At 42.6% G+C, this 21,459-nt stretch overlaps 1 protein-coding gene across 4 annotated transcripts in view; it reads right to left on the bottom strand.

Moving 5' to 3' along the window:
• Positions 1-161: 161 nt before the first annotated feature.
• Positions 162-21,459, bottom strand: part of cped1 (cadherin-like and PC-esterase domain containing 1) — a 32,733-nt gene continuing 11,435 nt past the window's right edge. The window contains exons 9-22 of one of the 4 annotated variants that reach the window (XM_020613455.1): positions 16,095-16,235; positions 15,192-15,296; positions 14,828-14,925; positions 14,685-14,731; positions 14,381-14,567; positions 14,150-14,318; positions 7,073-7,172; positions 6,563-6,699; positions 6,061-6,281; positions 5,277-5,378; positions 3,826-3,913; positions 3,537-3,683; positions 2,538-2,786; positions 162-516 (exon numbers count right to left, since the gene is read on the bottom strand). In XM_020613455.1, the coding sequence (XP_020469111.1) occupies positions 2,565-2,786; positions 3,537-3,683; positions 3,826-3,913; positions 5,277-5,378; positions 6,061-6,281; positions 6,563-6,699; positions 7,073-7,172; positions 14,150-14,318; positions 14,381-14,567; positions 14,685-14,731; positions 14,828-14,925; positions 15,192-15,296; positions 16,095-16,235 (1,764 nt within the window). In that variant the 3' untranslated portion in view covers positions 162-516; positions 2,538-2,564. Of the gene's footprint in view, positions 517-2,249; positions 2,787-3,536; positions 3,684-3,825; positions 3,914-5,276; positions 5,379-6,060; positions 6,282-6,562; positions 6,700-7,072; positions 7,173-14,149; positions 14,319-14,380; positions 14,568-14,684; positions 14,732-14,827; positions 14,926-15,191; positions 15,297-16,094; positions 16,236-21,459 lie in introns of those variants that run through there. The other 3 variants (XM_020613453.1, XM_020613456.1, XM_020613457.1) reach the window with 3 other exon arrangements.

Genomic DNA, 21,459 nt, shown 5'->3' with positions numbered 1-21,459 from the left:
ATACAAAGCAGCACTCAACTGCTTTGCCTTTTGAAAGGAGTTGTGTGTGTATCAATGAGGAAAAATGCAAAGGAAAATCTTTACAGCATCTTTATCGATTTGAGCAGCAAATAAGTGATTTACTGTCATTTTTCATCCACTGTTCAAGTAAAAATGTTTTGGACTTAGGTGAGTGAGTTCAAAGACAAAAATAAGACAAGCAAGTTAACTTAACCTTAGTGAGGGTTTACTAACATGTACAGGCACAGTATACACTCTTTAAACAGGTTTCGAGTCAAAAATATTCTAAAGTAAGATGAACGTTAGACGTTCACGGAGCAAACGGGACAGAGGTGCAATGGAGAGTGTGACAAAAACATCTCATGTCTTCACAGTTATTGTTGTTACTGACGATTGTGTTTGAGTCTGCTTTTTAGTAAATGTTTTCATACTTTGAACAGGAAACAGAATTATAACATTCATATATTCCATTTTCCAGAATGTAAACATGTTCAGAGATAAAGGCACAATAAACATCTGTAGAAAAATAGAGAAAGATAAACAGAGTCAAATATAAGACATTTGTTTCACATGATAAACAGAGTTATCTTTAAGTCTTTGGTGCTGGATATTGTCTGATATACACAATAAAATCAGTGACCGAGGTACGTAAACAACAACAAGACACAAAGAGGTTGGGGTCTGAGTCAGAGAGAGGGCATCTCAATATTAGACGGTAACTTTGGATATGACAGAATAGAGAACACCTGTGAACATGAGAGTAGCTACTGTGCACTAAGACCAGTCAGTCTGCATAAGGGACTCGTTAGAACAGAGTAGCTGGTGCATGGGAAGAAAACTCAGTGTTTGTCATAAGCACAGTATGGAAACGCATTTCCCTGCACAAAGAAATTCTTACTTTGCCATCCACACTGAACGCCAAACAACACAAGTGAAATACAAAGTAGATAAACAGTAGCACAACATCTAAAAGCACTTTAAACAGCGAGTGAAAAGTCATGTGCACATGGAAAATGATTCAGCATTCAACAAATTCTGCTTCTGTTTCTTCACAAACTGCACATGATAAAATATTTTTGGTATTTTTGTTTGTAAATTAGGGTGATGATAGTTTGTCTCTTGTTGTTTTGCACACAGAAATTGGTTAAGATAACAATAATGGCCAAAAATAATGGCATCCCTGCATTTCTGTCAGATAACCACCACTTCTCCCAGAAAATTGTTGCAATCTCAAATTCTTTGGTATTCTCAGGTTTATTTCTCCTGTTTGCATTGGAACAACACAAAAAGCAGAAAACAAAAGCCAAATGTGATCCAGTCCATAAAGAACCTCGACCAACTTCCAGACAAATCCAAGCTAACCCTAACCTGCAGGCACAGGGTGCATCAGTGTCAGCTCGCACTATCCGTTGCCATCTGAATGACGAGGGACGCTTTGGTAGGAGACCTAGGGGACCCACTGCTGAAACAGAGACATAAAACAGCCAGACTGGAATTTGGCAACACTGACCTGAGGAAGCCATAGTCCTTCTGGGAGAACATCCTGTGGACAGATGAAACCAAGATAGAGCTGTTTGTTCGAGCACATCATTCTGCTGTTTTCAGAAAATGAAAAGAACTCGTCCCTACAGTCAAACACGGTGTTTGAGGTAATCTGTCACTGATGTTTTGGGGTTGCATAGCTGCTTCAGCCACTGGATGCCTTGACTGTGTGTGTGGCATTATGAAATCTGAAGACTACCAACGAATTCTGGGGCCCAGTGACAGAAAGTTGGATCTCTGTCAGAGGTCATGGGTATTACAGCAGGACAGTGACCCAAAGCAGACTTCACAAAGCACCAGAAATGGTTCCAGACAATGAGCTGGACAGTTCTGACGTGGCTAGCAATGAGTTCAGATCTAAATCCCATAGATCACTTATGGAGAGATCTCGGAACAGCAGCTGGGAGAAGGAAGTCTTCAAATCTGAGACCTAGAGCAGCTGGCAGAAGGAGAGTGGTCCAAAACTCTAGTAGAGAGATGGAAGAAACTCACTGATGGTTACAGGAAGTGACTGAGTTCAGTTATTTTGTCCAAAGGTGGTGCAACCAGATATTAAGTTGAGGGTGTCAATAATTCTGTTCAGTCCATTTTGGAGTTCTGTGTGGACTGGACCAGATTTGACTTTTTGTTCTTTGCTTTTGTGTTGTTCCAATGCAAACAGGAGAAATAAACCTGAGAATACCAAAACATTTTTGACTGCAACAGTTTTCTGGAAGTGGTGCATTATCTGACAGAAATGCAGCAGTGCCAACACTTTTGGCCATGACTGTTCTTTTCTCCTGGACCTTAAATACCAGAAACCTGATTTTGTTGTTGTTGTTGTTGCCGGTCACTTGTTTTATACTGTAAATCACAAAAACATTATTTTATGATCCAGAGGAAAATTAAGATTAATCACACCCGTGTGTGTCCTTCTGTTCTACCTGTGTCCACCCTCACCCCACTGAAGGCCTGCAGCAGGTGAAAGAGCAGATGAGTCTTCCTATGGGACTAACCTGTCACTGCCTCACACACTCAGGTGTTTAGTTTCTGGTTCTGTGACACAGGCGGCTCAGCAGGATCTCTGAGTACACCTGGTTCACTGGTCCTCTCACGTGATAGGCTGGGGGACTAGACCTTGTCTCCTGGTCTGTGTCCTGCACAGCTGAGTGGCTGCTGAGTCCTAGTCCAGGTCTGGTAGATCTGGTTCTGTTGGTGGTGAATGGTTTGTTGTCTGGAGACCTGGAGGACCAATATTTCTCCACCTGTGAACAAACAGAATTTGTGTTTATGTCTACACTTGGTTTAAAATGTAATGATAATTATGAGTTTTATGAGTCCCATCTATAAATAAGATCTCCAGCTCTGACTGGTCCACGACCATTCTGATCTGGTCCAGGTGATTCTCAGTGGATGTTTTTAGTTTGATTGACTGGTTGATTCCGAGACAGAAAACATTTGATCATATCATGATCATTTTCCCAGACTTCAGCTTTGTGGTGTTTTAACTTCAGTATGTTCCGGCTGGATCCTCTGAATACCTCTGAAACCTCTCTGACAGAGCAGTTGTACTCCCTGTGCTTTTATGGTCCAGGAAAATTTTCATTGATTGGTAGATACCAATTAGTGATTTTAATCATCCATTTTATCCTGAAGAGGGTTGTGGGGCGGCGGGGGCTGGAGCCAATCCCAGCTGACACTGGGCGAGAGGCGGTGTCCACCCTGAACAGGTCGCCAGTCTGTCACAGGGCTGACATTTAGACAAACAACCACACACGGGCAGTTTAGAGCCACCAGTCAACCTAAGCTGCGTGTCTTTGGATGCCCTAGAAATTCTTCAGTGTAAAGTGGAACCTGTCCTGGGCACTGGAAACTCTGATGACAGCTTGATCTTATGGAAACATATTAAGATCAATTATGATCTTCATGTCAGGTCTGATTCCTTATATGTTTCTTTAAGAATCATCCAAGGGATCGCTGAACTTAATATGAACTCATAGGTAAAGTCGTGTTACCTCGTGAAAGTGGCAGGCACATCGTCCCTGCAGGAACTCTTTATATCGACCCATCGTGATGTTGAATGTGTCAATCACCTCATATCCATGATGCTTTGCTGTGGTAATTATGTTATTGTTCTTTCTGTACAGATCCTGTACCTCTCTCTGAAAAATCAAGAGTCAACAGATGCAAGTAAAAAGAGAGAGTTTTCTCCCCACCGAGTCACGTTAAAGGAAGTATGGAAGAACCGTCAATATGGATCAGTGTTCTAACTCCACCAGGACAGATGCAGAACCAAGAACCTACCAGACTGAGAGACTTGATCCCATCTACAGGAAGATGGAAACCCATCCCCAAAGATTTCACCACCACCAGGATGTTACTGAGAGATTCCCTGAGGAGGAGGAGGAGGAAGGAGGAAAACGTGACCACATGTCATGCTAACCACAATCTGGACTTTGATACCTGTGCCTGGTGCCAGAGGATTACAGTAGGCTGATTTGAGGTTTTTCAGAAGTAACCATCCAGATCCACCTGTTGCACTTCTAAAATAAATTCATTCATTCATTTTCTACCGTTTGGTCCCTGAGCGGGGGGGCGGCGGAGCCAATCCCGGCCGGCAATCGGGCGAAGGCAGGGTACACCCTGGACAGGTCGCCAATCCATCACAGGGCTAACACATAGACAAACAACCACACACACGCACATGCACTCCTATGGGCAATTTAGAGACACCAATCAACCTAAGCTGCATGTCTTTGGACTGTGGGAGGAAGCCGGAGTACCCGGAGAGAACCCACGCAAGCACGGGGAGAACATGCAAACCCCGCACAGAAAGGTCCCAGGTGGGGCCCGAACCTGGAACCTTCTCGCTGTGAGGCGCTAACCACTGTGCCACCGTGCTGCCCACCTAAAATAAATTGTTTACCAAAAACATTGGTGGGAGTGAATGTGCAACTAAAATGAGTTCTCCAGAGCCTGACAGATAAAACTGCCAGGAAACTCCAGCTCTGGGCAGTAAAATATAGGAATGTCTTGAAATGTGTCTAATAAGGTTTATGTTATAGTAAGTAAAACACTGTCTTCTCCATAAAAAAAAGGGTCCGTGTTACATCCTCCGTTTAGTTTCTGTGAACCTGTATACCAATGACACTGTTGTTTATACACAGAAAAACAGTAGAGCTGATTGTTATAAAGACTGCATGTGCTGCATTAATAATTAAACAATAACTTTGCTGATTCGACCCAAATCCAAGACAGAGCCAGGCTACAAAAGGAAACTAAAGTGGCTGCACAATGAGGGAGACAAAAACATGCACTGTCCCTGTGCTGCAACAATAAAAACTAGATGAAACACAAAGCTCCTGATGCCGTGATTCAACACAAATTCATAACCTAAATATCAAACCCTAAATCTTGTTTTTACAACAGATTGTATTTATTAAATACATACAGGCAAACTGCTGACAAATCATGAAGTGGCTGTCAATGGATGAGATCCAAATATTTATGACCTCTGGCATCTGGAAGCATCGAGCTGGAGGAATAAACTAATACAGTAATTGTACCAAAAGCCAAAATCCTCTGTCATGCTGGAAATCAGACTGCAGCCTATTCATCCTGAATTGAACTAAAATAACCAAACAACAAATCTGATCTCAAGTAGCAGTGTTACCAGACTTTGTCCAGTGAGGCCAAAGCTAAACACAGCTAAATGTTTTATTTTTATGACATACAGTATACGTTTCTGTGCTCACCTATCCAGCACCTCTCTGACTGTCTTCAGGTGGTTGGTGTTGAGCCACTGGACTCCTCCCACCACTAACACTGTCAGGTTAGAGTTCTCCAGGGGTTGTGACCTTTAGGGAGGAAACTTGTCATCAGTACACACAGAAAGACTAGTAGAAATAAAATGTGTTGAGACATTTCCATTCTCCTTAAACACTGTCTCAACCTGTTGAGTTGCTGGTAATATTCATGCTCCCTTCAGGGTAATTCCTTATTTGAATCTTTTAACCCTCTGACATTCGCTGTAGCGCCACCATCAGGCCACTGACTACAGAGTAAATGATCTCACAACCTTTCCTCTGTCTCCACCATGACGGCTGGATTTTTACAAGCATGAGGAAAATTACTGTCAGGAAAAGTTTTTATTTCAGCAGTGCATGAGACAGTTTTATTTACATCTGACTGTGCCTTTAAAGTGAAGCTTCTAATGTTCTATTTAGATTTTCCAAATGTACATAGTGAAGCGAGACTTGTGACGGGTTCCAAAAGTTCAAATGCAATTACACAACTCTATTTCCAAATATAAATTGGGATAACTGGTTAATAAATGGGATCTCATATAATAAACAGTCACAAACATTATGTGAGATTTACAAGTCATTCAGTTTTAATTTTACATCTTAAAAAAATAATTCACTAATTTGTTGCAAATCATGGACCAGCTGTTTAGCTATTAAGATGAATTATGAATTCACAAGTTCAGGTCAGTTTGTGGGTCTGCAGGTAAAAAACTGCTGAGGTATTTCCTCTCACCTGTGTAGCAGCTGCAGAAGTGCCTGTCTGAATGTCGGCCGCTGATCCTTTTCCAACCAGAACTGAGGATAGTATGAGTAGGCGACCAGAGTCCGGCCCCTGTTCAGGTTTTTGTAGACCAGTGTGTCGTGAGCTTTGCCCCAGTCTTCCAGACTGGAGTTCACCCGCTCCATGAGAAAGTACATCATTCCACGATTGGTTGAGTCGCCGATAAACAACACCTGAGGAGGGGCGGGTTTTCAACAGTTGAGTCAAAATAAAGAACAGAGGGAAGGAAGGACAAAAGAACAGAAAGGAAAGAAGAAGGAAGGAAAGGGGAAAAAGAAGAAGAAAAAAGGGAAAGAAGATAGAAAAGAGGTAAAGAAGGGAAAAAGGGAGATATCCAGGAAAAGAAAGAAGGTAAAATGAAAGAAAGACTGGAGAGAATAAAAGGAAAGAAGAAGAATGAAGACAGAAGGAAGAGCAGAACAACAATGAAAGAAGAAAGAACTGACCACCTCACCTTCCTGTCCGTCATACAGTCCTGCAGCAGGGGGCGGTCCACTAACTGGTGGTAACAGTCATCTGGTTGCCAGGCAACCTCCCTCCAATCACAGGTCCTGTTGTCAGAACAGCTGAGACAAGGAACCACCCATCGACCTTACAGAGACGTGAAACAGAGATAGACAGGTGGTCTGTTAATCACTGCAGGTGAATTAGAGTGATATAAAATAACAAGTACACCAAGAGTCTTTGGGGTTGAAAGGGTGAACACAGGTGTGAGAGGAGTTACAGTACACACACCTGTTGTACCTGCTGGAACTATTCATGGAAGATAATAAAGCTGATGAACACGTTTCTCTGTAAAGACGTCGTCTCAGCTGCCGTCAGAAGTTAAACCTCTGCAGACAGCTGTGAGCTCACCACGTGTTCTAGCTTCTTACACAGAACTGGAAGTGTTTGTTTCAGATTCTGTAACATCTGTCCTCTACTGTTACAGTAGCTGCACAGGTGACAGGAAGTGACATCAGACCTGGCACGTGTCCTGAGCCACAAATCTGAAGTGGACCCTGAGACCGGCTGAAGGGCTGAAGACCACAGGGTTGACCAGGCTGAACCAGCAGACCACAGTCCTGAAAGCACAACACACAGGACGGCCTTTACAGCCCAGCATGGACTTGCAGAGTGAACGGTGGCAGACTGTTTCTGTGAACTAATCTGTCAGGTCCTCAGTGCAGAAGGCAAACATGCTCAAAATATTACAACAAAAACATTTTATATTCAGACATTCACACAGACAGATTTTATCCTATACATGGGAGATAATATTACACGGCTATGATCGTACTATATTCTGTTTGGTTTTAGGTACTTTGGAATCTGTTTCTCAAGATATGTGTGTGGTGTTTGTTCTTATGGTGTTTTGTTGCTGCTCTCTGTTGCTGCTGGAACACAGGAATTTCCCCATTGCAGGATCAGTAAAGTCCTACCTACCTACCTACCATAACACAGAGATCTGAGCAGAATGTGTTTGACTCTCCAAATGTTCTTTACTTTGTGTGTGTAAACGGTGACTCACAAGAAACCTTTCGGGCTGCATAACTCTCATTTCTCTCTCAGATCGTTCTCTGCTGTTGCTCCATATTTGTCCAAAGCTGGGTTTAGGTTCACTTCACTCCAAATACAAGTGGGATTTATTTCTCAGGAGACATAATATTGACGATGCCAAGCCTAGCACTCGGCTCTTCTGCTTTTATTTCAGACTGCTAAACAGCAGTTACTGTCAAACGTCCTCTGCTCAGTATTTAACATTTTTCCTCTCTGACCTCCTCTCTCTCTTCTTCTGTTGCCTCTTTTAAATCAAAGCCTCTTCTTCTCTTTTGTGTCACAGACCTCGTCTCCTGGTCAGAGGTCAAATAAACCTGAGCAGCTTGGCTCAGAGGCCCTGTGGGAGCCGCCACGTCTGGCCCTGACTTCAGAGATGGCCCCGCCGTAACACACACATCCTACCAACACACACATTCTTCTTCTTCTGCAGGTTTTGCCAAGGCGGTGTCACATTCTGCACTGCAGCACTGCAGCTCACAACAAAGTGCAATAAGAAAACTTAACAGGGATTTTCTTGTTCGTACCTGAGCTCAGTGTAAACATTCAAATGGACAGGACGTTGATATGAGATCAGCGATGAAAACACACCAAAGCTGAGTGAAAAACGTAGACGACACAAAGCTGCCACCTTTCATCCTGCAACAGACAGTGTCTGAGAGCTAGGAATGCCACGTCCAATCTTTACTGTTGTTCCCAACTGATGTGATTACAAATCACCACTATCCAGAAAACGCCAGAAATGTGTTTCTATGACACGCAACAGTACAACACAACAATTTGTGTTGGAGTTCATTTACTGGGGATGGAGACAGCTTTCAGTCATCTTTTCCTGTTATTTTCTTGACACGTTACAAAAATCCCTGTGATGTCTGGTGTCTGTGAAAGGTCAGTTTCCATCATGTACAATCAAACACACCAGTCTGACTCGGTGCAGTCTGATCAAGACGTTAATGAGGTAAAAAAGGAAATGAGCTGGTGACTCCAGAGATAATCTCCATGTCATCTGTCAGAAAGAGGACTAACTAAACACTTGCAGCTTTTTAATCTGACCGCAGTGAAGAGAGGAGGCCAAAGGTCAGAGACACAACATTTTGTTGTGTTTGACCCAGGAAGGACAAGCAGCAGAAACGTGCCTCTGTCCTGTAAATTCTCACAGCTCTGAGGGTTTCTCTGCTGAACAACAATGCAAGTAATGAGTCAATTAATCCTGACTGGGCTCACATCTTCATTAAAGCTTCACCAGGATAAATGGGATTTATCCAGCAGCAGGTGGACAACGCTTTCAGCCTGTGTACAAACAGAAAAGCAAATCTCTGAATTGCTCTGAGTCAGTCTGAATGTATTTCTTCTGGCTGCCGATCACAAACATGTGACTTTAATGTCTGTGACTGAAGGTGGATTCCTGGTCTGATCCGAGACCTGATCTGCCACAGTTCTCAGACAGTCCATATGAACAGGGCTTCCTCATTTAATACAGACTAAAGATCACTTTATCTATTTTAACAATCGAACCACCATGAAATCCAACAAACCCAAGATGGGGACCATGTGGATGTTGCAGCAGTGGGGCTCAATATCTGTGCGAAGGGGGCCGGGCAACTGCTGGCTTTATACATTTACATCAAGACATCACTGCTCACTGATTGTGTAACATGTACATCAGTTCTTGAATAGTGCTTGATTAACCATCTTCTGGCTCTATTTTTTAAACCAATGAGCCTCAGTCAGTGTTTGTGGTTCCCGTTGAATAACCAGTAAAGTCTCATTAAGTGTTGCCGCGTCTATGGAAGCCACTCAAAGTTCATAGTCTGTGAACCTTTATTTTACCAGCGTGCTGCAACAGCAACACTTTAACAAGCAGACATAGATGATAGCCAGCACAAATGGATGGGGGGTTGGTTTAACCTGTTCACATGACACAGATGACATCAGAGTGGCTCACATTTACCTCATCACTTTACTAGAAACTGAGATGTCACAGTAAACGGCTGTTGACTAAACAGACCCAGCTAGTTATAACTGTAATAATGACGATGAATGTCCTTCACAGAAGCCTGCACTGGCCCAGATACAGGGAGACTGATAAGCAACTGATAAATGATCCAATATTCAGAGTGTGTTTGAGGGGAGGCAGAAAATTAAATACAACATATTGAAAAATCTGATGTTGTCATAATAGTGATGCAGAGGTGCCACCTGGAAGCTGAAGTTTTAGTTGTTGCTGTTGAGGCCACTGATCACAGGATAAACTGCATCATGCCCTGGCGGTGCATCACCTCAGCTCCAGAGGGAATCTGGACAGTGAGCACCTGTTGTGTACCTGTCCTCAACAGCAGGGTTCACTTTGTCTGAACATGAAAGAATAGACCACACAACACATCAATGGGTGCTCTGTTCCCCAGGGGCCTGGACAGGGCCCCTGCTGACCCCCCAGCAGGATGAGTGAACACCTATTTTCTTCATGTGTCACAGTCTAATGGAGCTGTCCAAGTGGATAAAAGAGGACAGATGAGGGAGGACAGAGATGAAAAGAAGGAGTAGGACAGGGCCGAGACTCCAAGAGAAGAAGAACATGAACACAGAGTTATAATAATAAAACTTTATTTATATAGCGCTCTCCAACTCACAAGAGCACCAGAGTGCTGTACAATAAAAACACACGAAACAAAACAATGACTATAAAACAGATAAGGAAATACTGTTGGTAGACCAAAGCTAAAACAAAAACAATAAAACAAGCTAGGCCTTGAAAGTCTGCTTAAAAAAGTGGGTCTTTAAGGCAGACTTAAAGGCCACTAGTTCACTTTCCGCCCGTGGTTCTACTGGCAGAGAATTCCACAGTCCAGGGCCACAAATAGAAAAGGAACGTTCGCCCCATTTCTTATAGTGGGATTGTGGGACCACCAGCAACAAATGATCAGCGGAGCGGAGAGCTCTCTGCAGCACATAAATTGCCAACAGGTCAGATAAGTAAGAAGGTGCGGGGCCATGAATAGCCTTAAAAACAATAAAATCTTAAATTTAATTCTGAATTGGACTGGAAGCCAGTGAAGAGCATGGAGAGTAAGGGAGATATGAGCAAACTTGGGGGTGTTAAGATAGCAACCGAGCTGCTGCATTTTGGACTAGTTGTAGTTTTTGAAGCAAAGTCTGGGGAACTCCAACATACAGAGCATTGCAATAATCTAACCCTGAGATAATAAACACATGAATAGCCTTCTCCAGATCCCCATGTGACAAAAAAAGGTTCAACGTTAGATAAGAGTCTTAGATGAAATAAACATGACTTAACCACTGCCCTAATATGTTTTTCAAAAGTCAAACCACTATCAAGAATTACACCAAGATTTTTCACCATGCCAGACAGAGCGAAGACTGAAGTGCAGAGGTTAACAACATCAGGCAATGGATCAGGACTAAAGGATGTATTCGGTCTTACTCTCATTTAACTGCAGAAAATTTTGCGCAAGCCATTGCCTAATATCCCGAATGCAATTATGCAACGGGGTAAGAGCATTGGAGTCAGATAGGAGCAGTGGCATATAAATCTGAACATCATCCATGTAAAAGTGGAAATGAACATTATGGCTAAATATAATAGCCACAAGAGGTGAAATATATAGAGAAAAGAGTAATGGAGCCAGGGCTGAACTTGCGGAACACCTGAGGTGAGGGGAGCTATATTAGAGACGCAGTCGCCAACACTAACAAAGAAGGTTCTGTTGGTCAAGGAAGAAAACCAGTTTAACACAGTGCCTTTAAGCCCAATGAGGTGTTCAAGTCTCAACAAAAGAATAGCGTGATCAACAGTATTGAAGGCTGTAGATAAATCCAAAAGAACTAACAAAACAGGACATTTGGTATCGAGAACCATAGCGATATCATTATGAATCATAAGTAACGTGGATTCTGTACTATGGTGGGGCTTAAAGCCAGATTGAAATTTATTGGCAATATTTAAACAATCTAAATGAGCCTGCAGCTGGGTAACTACAATTTTTTCCAGAATTTTGGACAAAAAAGGAAGAAGGGAAATTGGACGAAAAGACGACAATAAAGAGGAATCAAGATTAGGTTTTTTTAAGGAGTGGGCGGACTATCGCATGCTTTAGAGCAGTCGGGACCACACCTGTATCCAAGGAGATATTAATGAACATGACCAGAATGGGACCCAGAACATCAAAACCCTCCTTGATGAACCTGGCAGGAAGGAGGTCAAGGGGTAAAGAGGTCAGTTTTAAGTAAGCTAAGGTCTCTTTTAATTGAAATATGGAAATCGGAGTGAAGGAATTAAGAGTATGAACTACAGGGGAAACAGGCTGTGAATACGCTAAGAGCTTAGGCATATTGTGCCTGAGATCCCCAACCTTATCACTAAAATATCTTAAAAATTGTTTACACAGAGCAGTGGAACCCTCCAAGGGCAACGCACCGACTGGGTTAATAACAGAGTGTACAGTATAGTTCTAAAAAGGGCTCTCGGGTTACGACTGTTTGTTGCTATAGCGTTGGACAGGAACTGAGTTTGAGACTTTCACAGCCTCCTGGTAGGCAAGGAGGCTAGTTCTTAGAATATCCAATGAGACGTGCAATCCGTCTTTCTTCCACTTGCGTTCGGCTTGCCTACAGGTCCTCCACAAGGACCAGGTAGTGTCATTTAGTTAAGGAGAAGATACGTTGCCAGCTCTTCTAGTCCTGAAAGGCACAACGAAGTCCATAATCCGGGCCGAAGTCGAATTCAGTGAGGAGAGAAATACCTCAGGGCAGGACGGAGGATTCTGAACCACAGAGAAATAGAATTCAGAACCTAAGAACACAGTAGCTAAGTCAGAGGGGGTAGAGGAAGTAATAATCCTGTGATGCAGCCGAGGGGCCACTGGTCTGGGCAGCCTAATCGGTAGCAAATACAAATAAGGAAGTGATCAGATATAGCTATATTTGACACATCCTTAATAACAACAGATAGACCCCGAGAGATAACGAGGTCTAATGAAAATCGCACTATATGTGGATGACCTCCTATACATTTCAGACCACACATAGCCAGCACCGTCTTCACTGCAGAGCCTCTCAGACTTAAGCAGTAATTGCTAGTGGTAGTTTCCAGTGCAAATGTGTTGTAAGGAAACAGTGAGCGGCAAGAGAAGCAACAGTGGTTCTTCTCTGCAGACCCACAGGAATGCAGACCAACTGAGACACAGCTTCACTGTGATACAAAGCAGATGAAAATCTCACTCCCACAGCTGTTCATTGCAGTTTGTACAAACCCAGCAAACACACACTTTCTTTCACACCCATGCCAAGGATGTTTGTGTGCTCAAACGTTGTTTGCATCATGAAGAGTTGGCCACACTGTCTGCTCTGTTCCTGTTGCAGTGGGAGCTGAACAGCAGTGATCAACAGACAGCTCGACAGATTTAAGGATGTTTTACAAGGAGCACATGCAGATGGTTAGCAACATCAGTGTAAATGCACTATTGTCAGTTCAACAGGTACACATGTAATCCCAGCCAGCTGCCAGCCCATTAGGCACACCTATGAGGTCAGAGTCATTCATGTCTGTGGGAGGAAGCCAGAGCACCAGACACAGACACCACCAAGAAAGGCTGCAGTCAGTTGCAGGTTCAAACCCAGAGCCTTCTTGCTGGGAGGCCACAGTGCTAACCACTACACCACCAGGCCACCCTGTGTCTCAGTTGGACACTGTAGTTTTACTACAACATGTAATATGCTACTGCAGTAATATAACAGGCTCGCTACAGTTTACAAAGGAGCTTTCACAGAAGCCACGAGGGAAATCAGATGGAGCTACTTGTACTGCAGACCAACATGTCTGATGGAGGTCTGTTGCTGTGTGGAGCCAAAAGAAATGTCATCTAGAGACAAACACAGACATGCTGCGACCGTGCTGCTGGCTGTTTCCTCTTGCTCCAGCACTTTCCTTCCTTGCCTTTATTTTGTCCTCACAGTGGCTCAGATCAAGGCTTTAGAAATCATCCTCTGGTCAGTGCCCTATGTGTAAACATCTAGAGTCTGTGTTAGTGCTCTGAAGCCACACTGTTTCTAAATGCAGACCCATGTTTCCTAGCAGTGCTGCTCTTGTTAATGTGGATGACAGGCTGAATTTAAAGGAACTGAGGAACAAGCCAGCTGCCCTTGTTTACTGAAACCACATGAGAAGAGAAGTCATCAGATACAACTTCACTGCAACAATGTTGGAAATAAAAGTCAGTGCTGGAAGTTGTTGCTCCTTTGTTCCAGCCTTTGCCTTCCAGTATCTTATGTATATTAATATTGGTCCGCTCTGCGTTTCTTTAACGTGCTCCTGAAACCAATGAGAACAGAAAATAACTGATAAATTAACCTATTTTGGTCCTGCCTCCACCAAAAACAAAGCATGCTAGTTATAAATCCCCCATTTTCATGTAATTATGAGAAACCATCTGGCTGTGACATCATCCTCCCCACAGTCCCACAGCCAAGAGGAAAGCAGCTGAAGTACCTGCACAAAACTGCAGGTCACATGATATCCAAACATGGGCAGACTGGGCCGGCTCTCTCGGGACACGTGGATGGTGTAGATTGTCAGGAGGACAGGCTCCGGTTCGGTGTCATCCGTCACTAGGATGCTAATCCTGCTGTTGCCAAGGCTGACTGGGTAGTTTGCCATCCTGCAGAAAAAAACCATCAGTAATCTGGGCTGTGGGGTCAAGGGTCTGGGGTCCAGTCTTACCTTGGACCTCGGTGCTCATCCAGGTGGACCCTGCAGGCTGAGTTGATGGGCTCTGGCCGGATTCGAATCATCACTGTCTCAAAGGTCATCTCAGCACGGTACTCCTTCACCCATGGACGGAAGGGGGGAGTCAGGGAGAGAGGCGGGCTGGTGTAGATCTGTCTGAGGTGTGGGTCCACACAGGAACCTGAAACACAGGGAGAAACAATTGTACTTCCTGTTTATAGGCCCGCAGCATTATGAGAGATGTTCAAGATGTTAATAATCTGACAGCTTTATCAAAGAGATGAACTCTGTGTCTCACTTCTGACTTCAGCTCCGTGCTGTGAGGAAGATGCTGTCTCATCAGCTCTGTGCCCAACATGACAAACACAGCAGTGAGTTTTTAACATCAACAGCGGCTGTACCACTGGCTCAAACGCTGGTCAGGCTGGACTCACTCCTCACCTGTCACTGCCGTTTCTCTGGAGATCGTAGAAACGACTGATCTGGACCAGGAAGTCAGAGACGCTTGGAGGACCGGAGGAGGAGGTGCTGGGATACAACTGCATGGAACAACAGCAAAAACAAACATCACATCAGGAAAGATTGGCTCTCAAGTTCCAGTTCAAATCACGTCTGTGAAGTGGGGCTGAACACCGGGACTGTGTGATGCATTAATTAAAACTTTTTGTGCCAAACTAAGGCTTCATTTTACAGACGGCTGCAGGGCACACTTAGCTCTGAAACAGTGGTAAAAAGTGAGCCTGAAACTATGTGCAATACCAACAGGTATGACTAGTGTGGTATACTGCAGTATACGTTTGTTTACCAATTGAAAAGCTGAAGGCATGTTCATCTGGTGCTGAAACTGAAGCAGAAGAAGAAACTCCTCGTCTGACACACAGACAGCATGTATCCCTCTACAGCCACCGTACTGACAGCACAGACACACAGTTTAATCATTTCCACAGGTAACATACTGAATAGGCTGGTTATTGACATGCCATCTGACAGAAGTGAGCTTCATCTGAAAGAAACTTTCTGCAAGAAAAAAATAATTCTTGGTTTTAGAAACTTTAAAGAAACATTCACGCATTTGACCAGTGACAATAAGATGTACATAAATATTTGATGGAATAAAATATTTCTTAAAGAATCAATTTGTCTAATAAATTAAAACGACAATTCTAAAACCCTCAGCTTCTCCAGAAACAAAGAACCTTGTTGGACTTTAATACTTAAAAGTTGTTTATCTGAAAAACCCAGAGGACACAGACCCTGTGCTCAGAAAGTCTGTATCCTGCTGTGAAATCAGATTTTACTGAAACAAAAGAGGGAAAAGTGGGTGAAATTAGCTAAGGTACAAATTTGTGATATTGTGCTTAACTTTACAAGTTTAATTTAACATATTCCCAAAAGAAATATTGTCCTTTTTCTGCATTACATTTATCTGACAGCTGCAGTAACCTTACATTAACAATATCTGAAGGCACAACAAGAGCTCAGTACCTGTTTTATCTTGTTTTCTATTTTGGTGGCTTTTATTATTTATTACACTTCATCTTTACATTTCTTGTGCAAACATCTTAAATAGTTGGTTCTGTTTTAGTCTGTAAATCACTGTGAATCACCAAGGTTTGACTGACTGTTTACATTATGGCATCAGCAATAAAAAAAATAAAAAAAAAATTAAGTGAAGTGTAACATTTGGTTTATTGTTGTGGACTCCCACCTGCCTCCCCCCTGTCCTTGTGGACAAGTGAGCGTGTGATGTCAACATGAAGCGAAGCACGTCCTCCAGGACCAGGTCTCTGGTGATCTCTCGGTCAAAAGTGTCCTCACTCAGAGAAGAAAATGTTACATCGGTGTCGACCTGAGGGTAGAGACAGATGTCAGCTCAGGTGAGAACACGCTGACCTCTGCTGGATGTTTACTTGAACAAGAACTGATCCACTGTTTTACCCGAGACTGCACACAGTTTATTCTGATAGTGTGGATGCTGTCTTACAGTATCCACACAATAAAGAACAGGATGCTGTAAAGCATCCACACTATGTTATCCTGTTCTTTACTATTATTCTGATTTCTTCAGTCCGTTTTTCGGCACTTAATTTCTTCAGCATACTTTCAGCTAATAAGCCTCTTTAAGGATATTCCTGCTTGTATTTTTATTGTTTGTAACATTTATACTTTTTAACATATTTAGCTTTTTTCAGCAGATTTTGCCCTCATTCAAATTTTTCACATCTTAATATCTTCAGCATACCTTCAGCTAAAACCACCATTTCAACTAACTATTCAGCAACTCTTCAGCTATTCATACCATAAACAGCTTTTTGATATTTTTTTATGGATTTTGCATAATCATCATTTACATTTTATGTCTCATTTCAATAGCCACACTATTATTTCTCAGTGTGTATGACTACTTTTTCTTTCTCATACACACACATACACACAAACACCTACACACCCAACACTACTTCTTTTACCTACTTTGCGGGGACCAATAGGAAAATGTTCACATCTTAATAAGTTCAGTATACTTTCAGCTAGAAAAGCCATTATGGTATCAAAATGTTCAGGTTTTTCAGGACATTGTGGCATGTATTCATGTTTTTTGACAACTTTCATACTTTTGAAAATATTCAGCATTTATTCTGACAATTTTGCCCCATTCAAATGAATGGGGAAATTCTACTTCAGCATACTTTCAGCTATCAAAATGTTCAGCTCTTCAAGGACATTCATGCTTTTCTGAAGAATCTTTCTAAATCTCATACCTTTGAAATATTTAGCCTATTTTGAAAGTTTTGCCCCATTCAAATAAATGGGAAAATTCAACATCAGCATACTTTCAGCTATTTCAGGTATCAAAATGTCCAGCTCTTCAAGGACATTCATGCTTCTATGCAGAATTTTTCAAAACATCACACTTTTAAAATATTTAGCTTTATTCTGAAAATTTTGCCCCATACAAATGAATGGGAAAATTCTACTTCAGCATACTTTCAGGTAGATATGCCTTTCAGGTGTCAAAATGTTCAGCATTTTCAGGGCAATCCTTCAGCACACAGCATCCACACGCATTTACAACCGGAAATGCATTTCTCTGGTTATTATTCCGGGATCTTCCACCCTTTTTTGGCACTTTATAAGTCCAGCATACTTTCAGCTATACAGGCCATTGAGGTCTTTATCTGTTCAACTCTTCAGGGACATCCCTGCTTGTACTAAAATTTTTTATGACATTTATACTTTTTAATTGATTCAGCTTTATTGTTTGCAATACAAGTCAATGGGAGCTCAAAGTGCTGATTCAATGACACAATCTTGGAGTGCCATCTGGTGGTCCATAAAATGCAGCGCAATTGGGACATGCCACTACATACCTCCTCTCGCTCCCTCTCTCTCTCTGTCTTCCCCCCTCACACACACACACTCACACCTACTTGTTTTAACTACTTTGTGGGGTCCAATTGGACTATTTTCACATCTTAATAAATTCAGCATACCTTCAGCTAGAAATGGTAAATGGACTGTATTTATATAGCGCATTTCCACAGTGTGTTACACTGGCCAAAGCGCTTTACAGAGATGATTCACACACCGATGATGACAGCTGCCACACAAACGGTGCTAATCAAGCCACCGGGAGCAATTCGGGGTTCAGTGTCAGGGACACTTAGGCATGCGGGGAGACCGGGAGTCGAACCACCAACTTGCTGGTCAGGAGACGACTGCCCTACCTCGTGAGCCACAGCCACCCCCGAATGTATTTTGATACATTCAGGTATCAAAATGTTCAGCTCTTCAAGGCCATTCCTACTTTATTGCATCTCACACTTTGGATTATTCAACAAAGAACTTCAGCCATTTCTTCTCAACTATTTCAACAAAGAACTTCAGCCATTTCTTCTCAACTATTTCAACAAAGAACTTCAGCCATTTCTTCTCATCTTTCAGCTGTTTCAGCAATTCATTTCAGGCATTTTCAGGACGATCTTTCAGCTTATTAGCATCCACACGCATTTACGACAGGAAATGCATTTCTCTCGTCATAGTAAGAGATTGATCACGTGAGGAGGAACAGCAGAGAACAGAACAAGAGTAGGAAGAGTAGGCATGGATAGAAAGTGAACCAAGGAAGAACATTACCTGTGTGCATCACCCGAGTGTGCCCCGCTTCACTGATCACAGACCAGTCTGTACTAACATCAAGCCACAACGGATCCTCTGTGTTTAAATGAACTCCTGACTGAGATGAACTGTGGTAATTACAGCTGCTGAAAACAAGCTCCCGGTTTGTGTTTTGGAAACAATAAGACCACAGAAATTCTATGTTCATCTGATTAAACAGATTTCAGGGAAATGTCTTTGTTCACTGTTGGACAAGGGCTGGTGACATGTCTGTGCAAATTCTCAGTCATCCAGGTCATAGTACGCTGAAAAAAACAGATGAAATCATCTGGACTTGGTTTTAGGTAGAAGACGTTTCACCTCTCCAAGAGGCTTCATCAGTTCTGCCTGACTGGTGGTGAGCAGGAGATCTTTATCCCACTGGGTGGGGTTTCAGTCCTTCAATGGCCAACAATGTCCTCTAACAACTGAGTCATTAGGGGTTGGCCCTGTTGTGTTGGGCCAGCGGCTGCTTAGTTTCACCAGTACGAGTGAAACATGATGAGGGGATTTCCAATGACTTGTACACTGGTAAAACATCTTATACTTAAAACCAAGTCCAGAAGGGGTGTTGACAAGACTCCAAAGTGTAAGAAGGACAAAGGAAAAGCTAAGGATTGGACAGAGCAAGTGGGAAAGGTCCAGAGAAGTAGTAATGGGTGGACTCGAAACACTGTATCGACACAATCCGAACCACTTCGATTTCGAAGTGGTGCTTCGGGGCGTGTGTGAAAGTGGCCAAGTCACGTGGTTGTTTCACATTGGTTCATGAAATGTGTCATGTTTTGGCAGTTCGCCGCTGGGGGCCAATGGAACATACAACTGATCTCGAGTCAGTTGATAGTCACACTACCCACATAACAAAATAAGCATTTGGGCTGATCCCCAGTCAGTGGTTCCTGTTACTTGTTGATCATCAGATGTAACATGTCCCAGTAACACAGCCAAAGTCCGTGAAAACAGTCAGATTTTATGGGGTTCTGAGTAGGAGAGCGACAGACATATTTGATATTTGGAAACGTTTATTTTGGATGGAGGGTGCAAGAAAAATAACAAGGTCACGTGTGGGAGCATTTTGAGCTTTGCAGCCCACTTTAGTCACATGTAACATTTGCAACAAACATCTGGTGTTTCCCAACACATCATCAGCATTATGACACCTCTGTTCTAAACATCCAGAAGATTTAAACGACGGGCCTCCACTCCCTGGTCTATGTTTTATTTAAATGTTAGACATGCTCATCTTGATCGTGTATGACAATAATAACCTTCTTATACATGACACACACACACACACATATATATGTATATACAGTGCCTTGCGAAAGTATTCGGCCCCCTTGAACTTTGCAACCTTTTGCCACATTTCAGGCTTCAAACATAAAGATATAAAACTGTAATTTTTTGTGAAGAATCAACAACAAGTGGGACACAATCATGAAGTGGAACGAAATTTATTGGATATTTCAAACTTTTTTAACAAATAAAAAACTGAAAAATTGGGCGTGCAAAATTATTCAACCCCCTTAAGTTAATACGTTGTAGCGCCACCTTTTGCTGCGATTACAGCTGTAAATCGCTTGGGGTATGTCTCTATCAGTTTTGCACATCGAGAGACTGAAATTTTTGCCCATGCCTCCTTGCAAAACAGCTCGAGCTCAGTGAGGTTGGATGGAGAGCATTTGTGAACAGCAGTTTTCAGTTCTTTCCACAGATTCTCTGCAAATCTACCAAGACCTGGCCGTCCCTCTAAACTTTCAGCTCATACAAGGAGAAGACTGATCAGAGATGCAGCCAAGAGGCCCATGATCACTCTGGATGAACTGCAGAGATCTACAGCTGAGGTGGGAGACTCTGTCCATAGGACAACAATCAGTCGTATACTGCACAAATCTGGCCTTTATGGAAGAGTGGCAAGAAGAAAGCCATTTCTTAAAGATATCCATAAAAAGTGTCGTTTAAAGTTTGCCACAAGCCACCTGGGAGACACACCAAACATGTGGAAGAAGGTGCTCTGGTCAGATGAAACCAAAATTGAACTTTTTGGCAACAATGCAAAACGTTATGTTTGGCGTAAAAGCAACACAGCTCATCACCCTGAACACACCATCCCCACTGTCAAACATGGTGGTGGCAGCATCATGGTTTGGGCCTGCTTTTCTTCAGCAGGGACAGGGAAGATGGTTAAAATTGATGGGAAGATGGATGGAGCCAAATACAGGACCATTTTGGAAGGAAACCTGATGGAGTCTGCAGAAGACCTGAGACTGGGATGGAGATTTGTCTTCCAACAAGCCAATGATCCAAAACATAAAGCAAAATCTACAATGGAATGGTTCACAAATAAACATATCCAGGTGTTAGAATGGCTATGTCAAAGTCCAGACCTGAATCCAATTGAGAATCTGTGGAAAGAACTGAAAACTGCTGTTCACAAACGCTCTCCATCCAACCTCACTGAGCTTGAGCTGTTTTGCAAGGAGGAATGGGCAAAAATTTCAGTCTCTTGATGTGCAAAACTGTTAGAGACATACCCCAAGCGACTTACAGCTGTAATCGCAGCAAAAGGTGGCGCTACAAAGTATTAACTTAAGGGGGCTGAATAATTTTGCACGCCCAATTTTTCAGTTTTTTATTTGTTAAAAAAGTTTGAAATATCCAATAAATTTCGTTCCACTTCATGATTGTGTCCCACTTGTTGTTGATTCTTCACAAAAAATTACAGTTTTATATCTTTATGTTTGAAGCCTGAAATGTGGCAAAAGGTCGCAAAGTTCAAGGGGGCCGAATACTTTCGCAAGGCACTATATATATATCTACATAGCAAAGTCCAGTCATCAGGTACCCCGCTGGCATAATAAGCTGGCCAAAGGAGGAGACAGAGGCCACTGACATCAAGACAAGGAAGCTCCGTCCAA

The sequence above is a fragment of the Monopterus albus genome, unplaced genomic scaffold (assembly GCF_001952655.1).
Source record: "Monopterus albus unplaced genomic scaffold, M_albus_1.0 scaffold134.1, whole genome shotgun sequence".
In the NCBI taxonomy this organism is placed as follows: Eukaryota; Metazoa; Chordata; class Actinopteri; order Synbranchiformes; family Synbranchidae; genus Monopterus; species Monopterus albus.
This window is presented reverse-complemented; position numbering and strand designations above follow the sequence as displayed.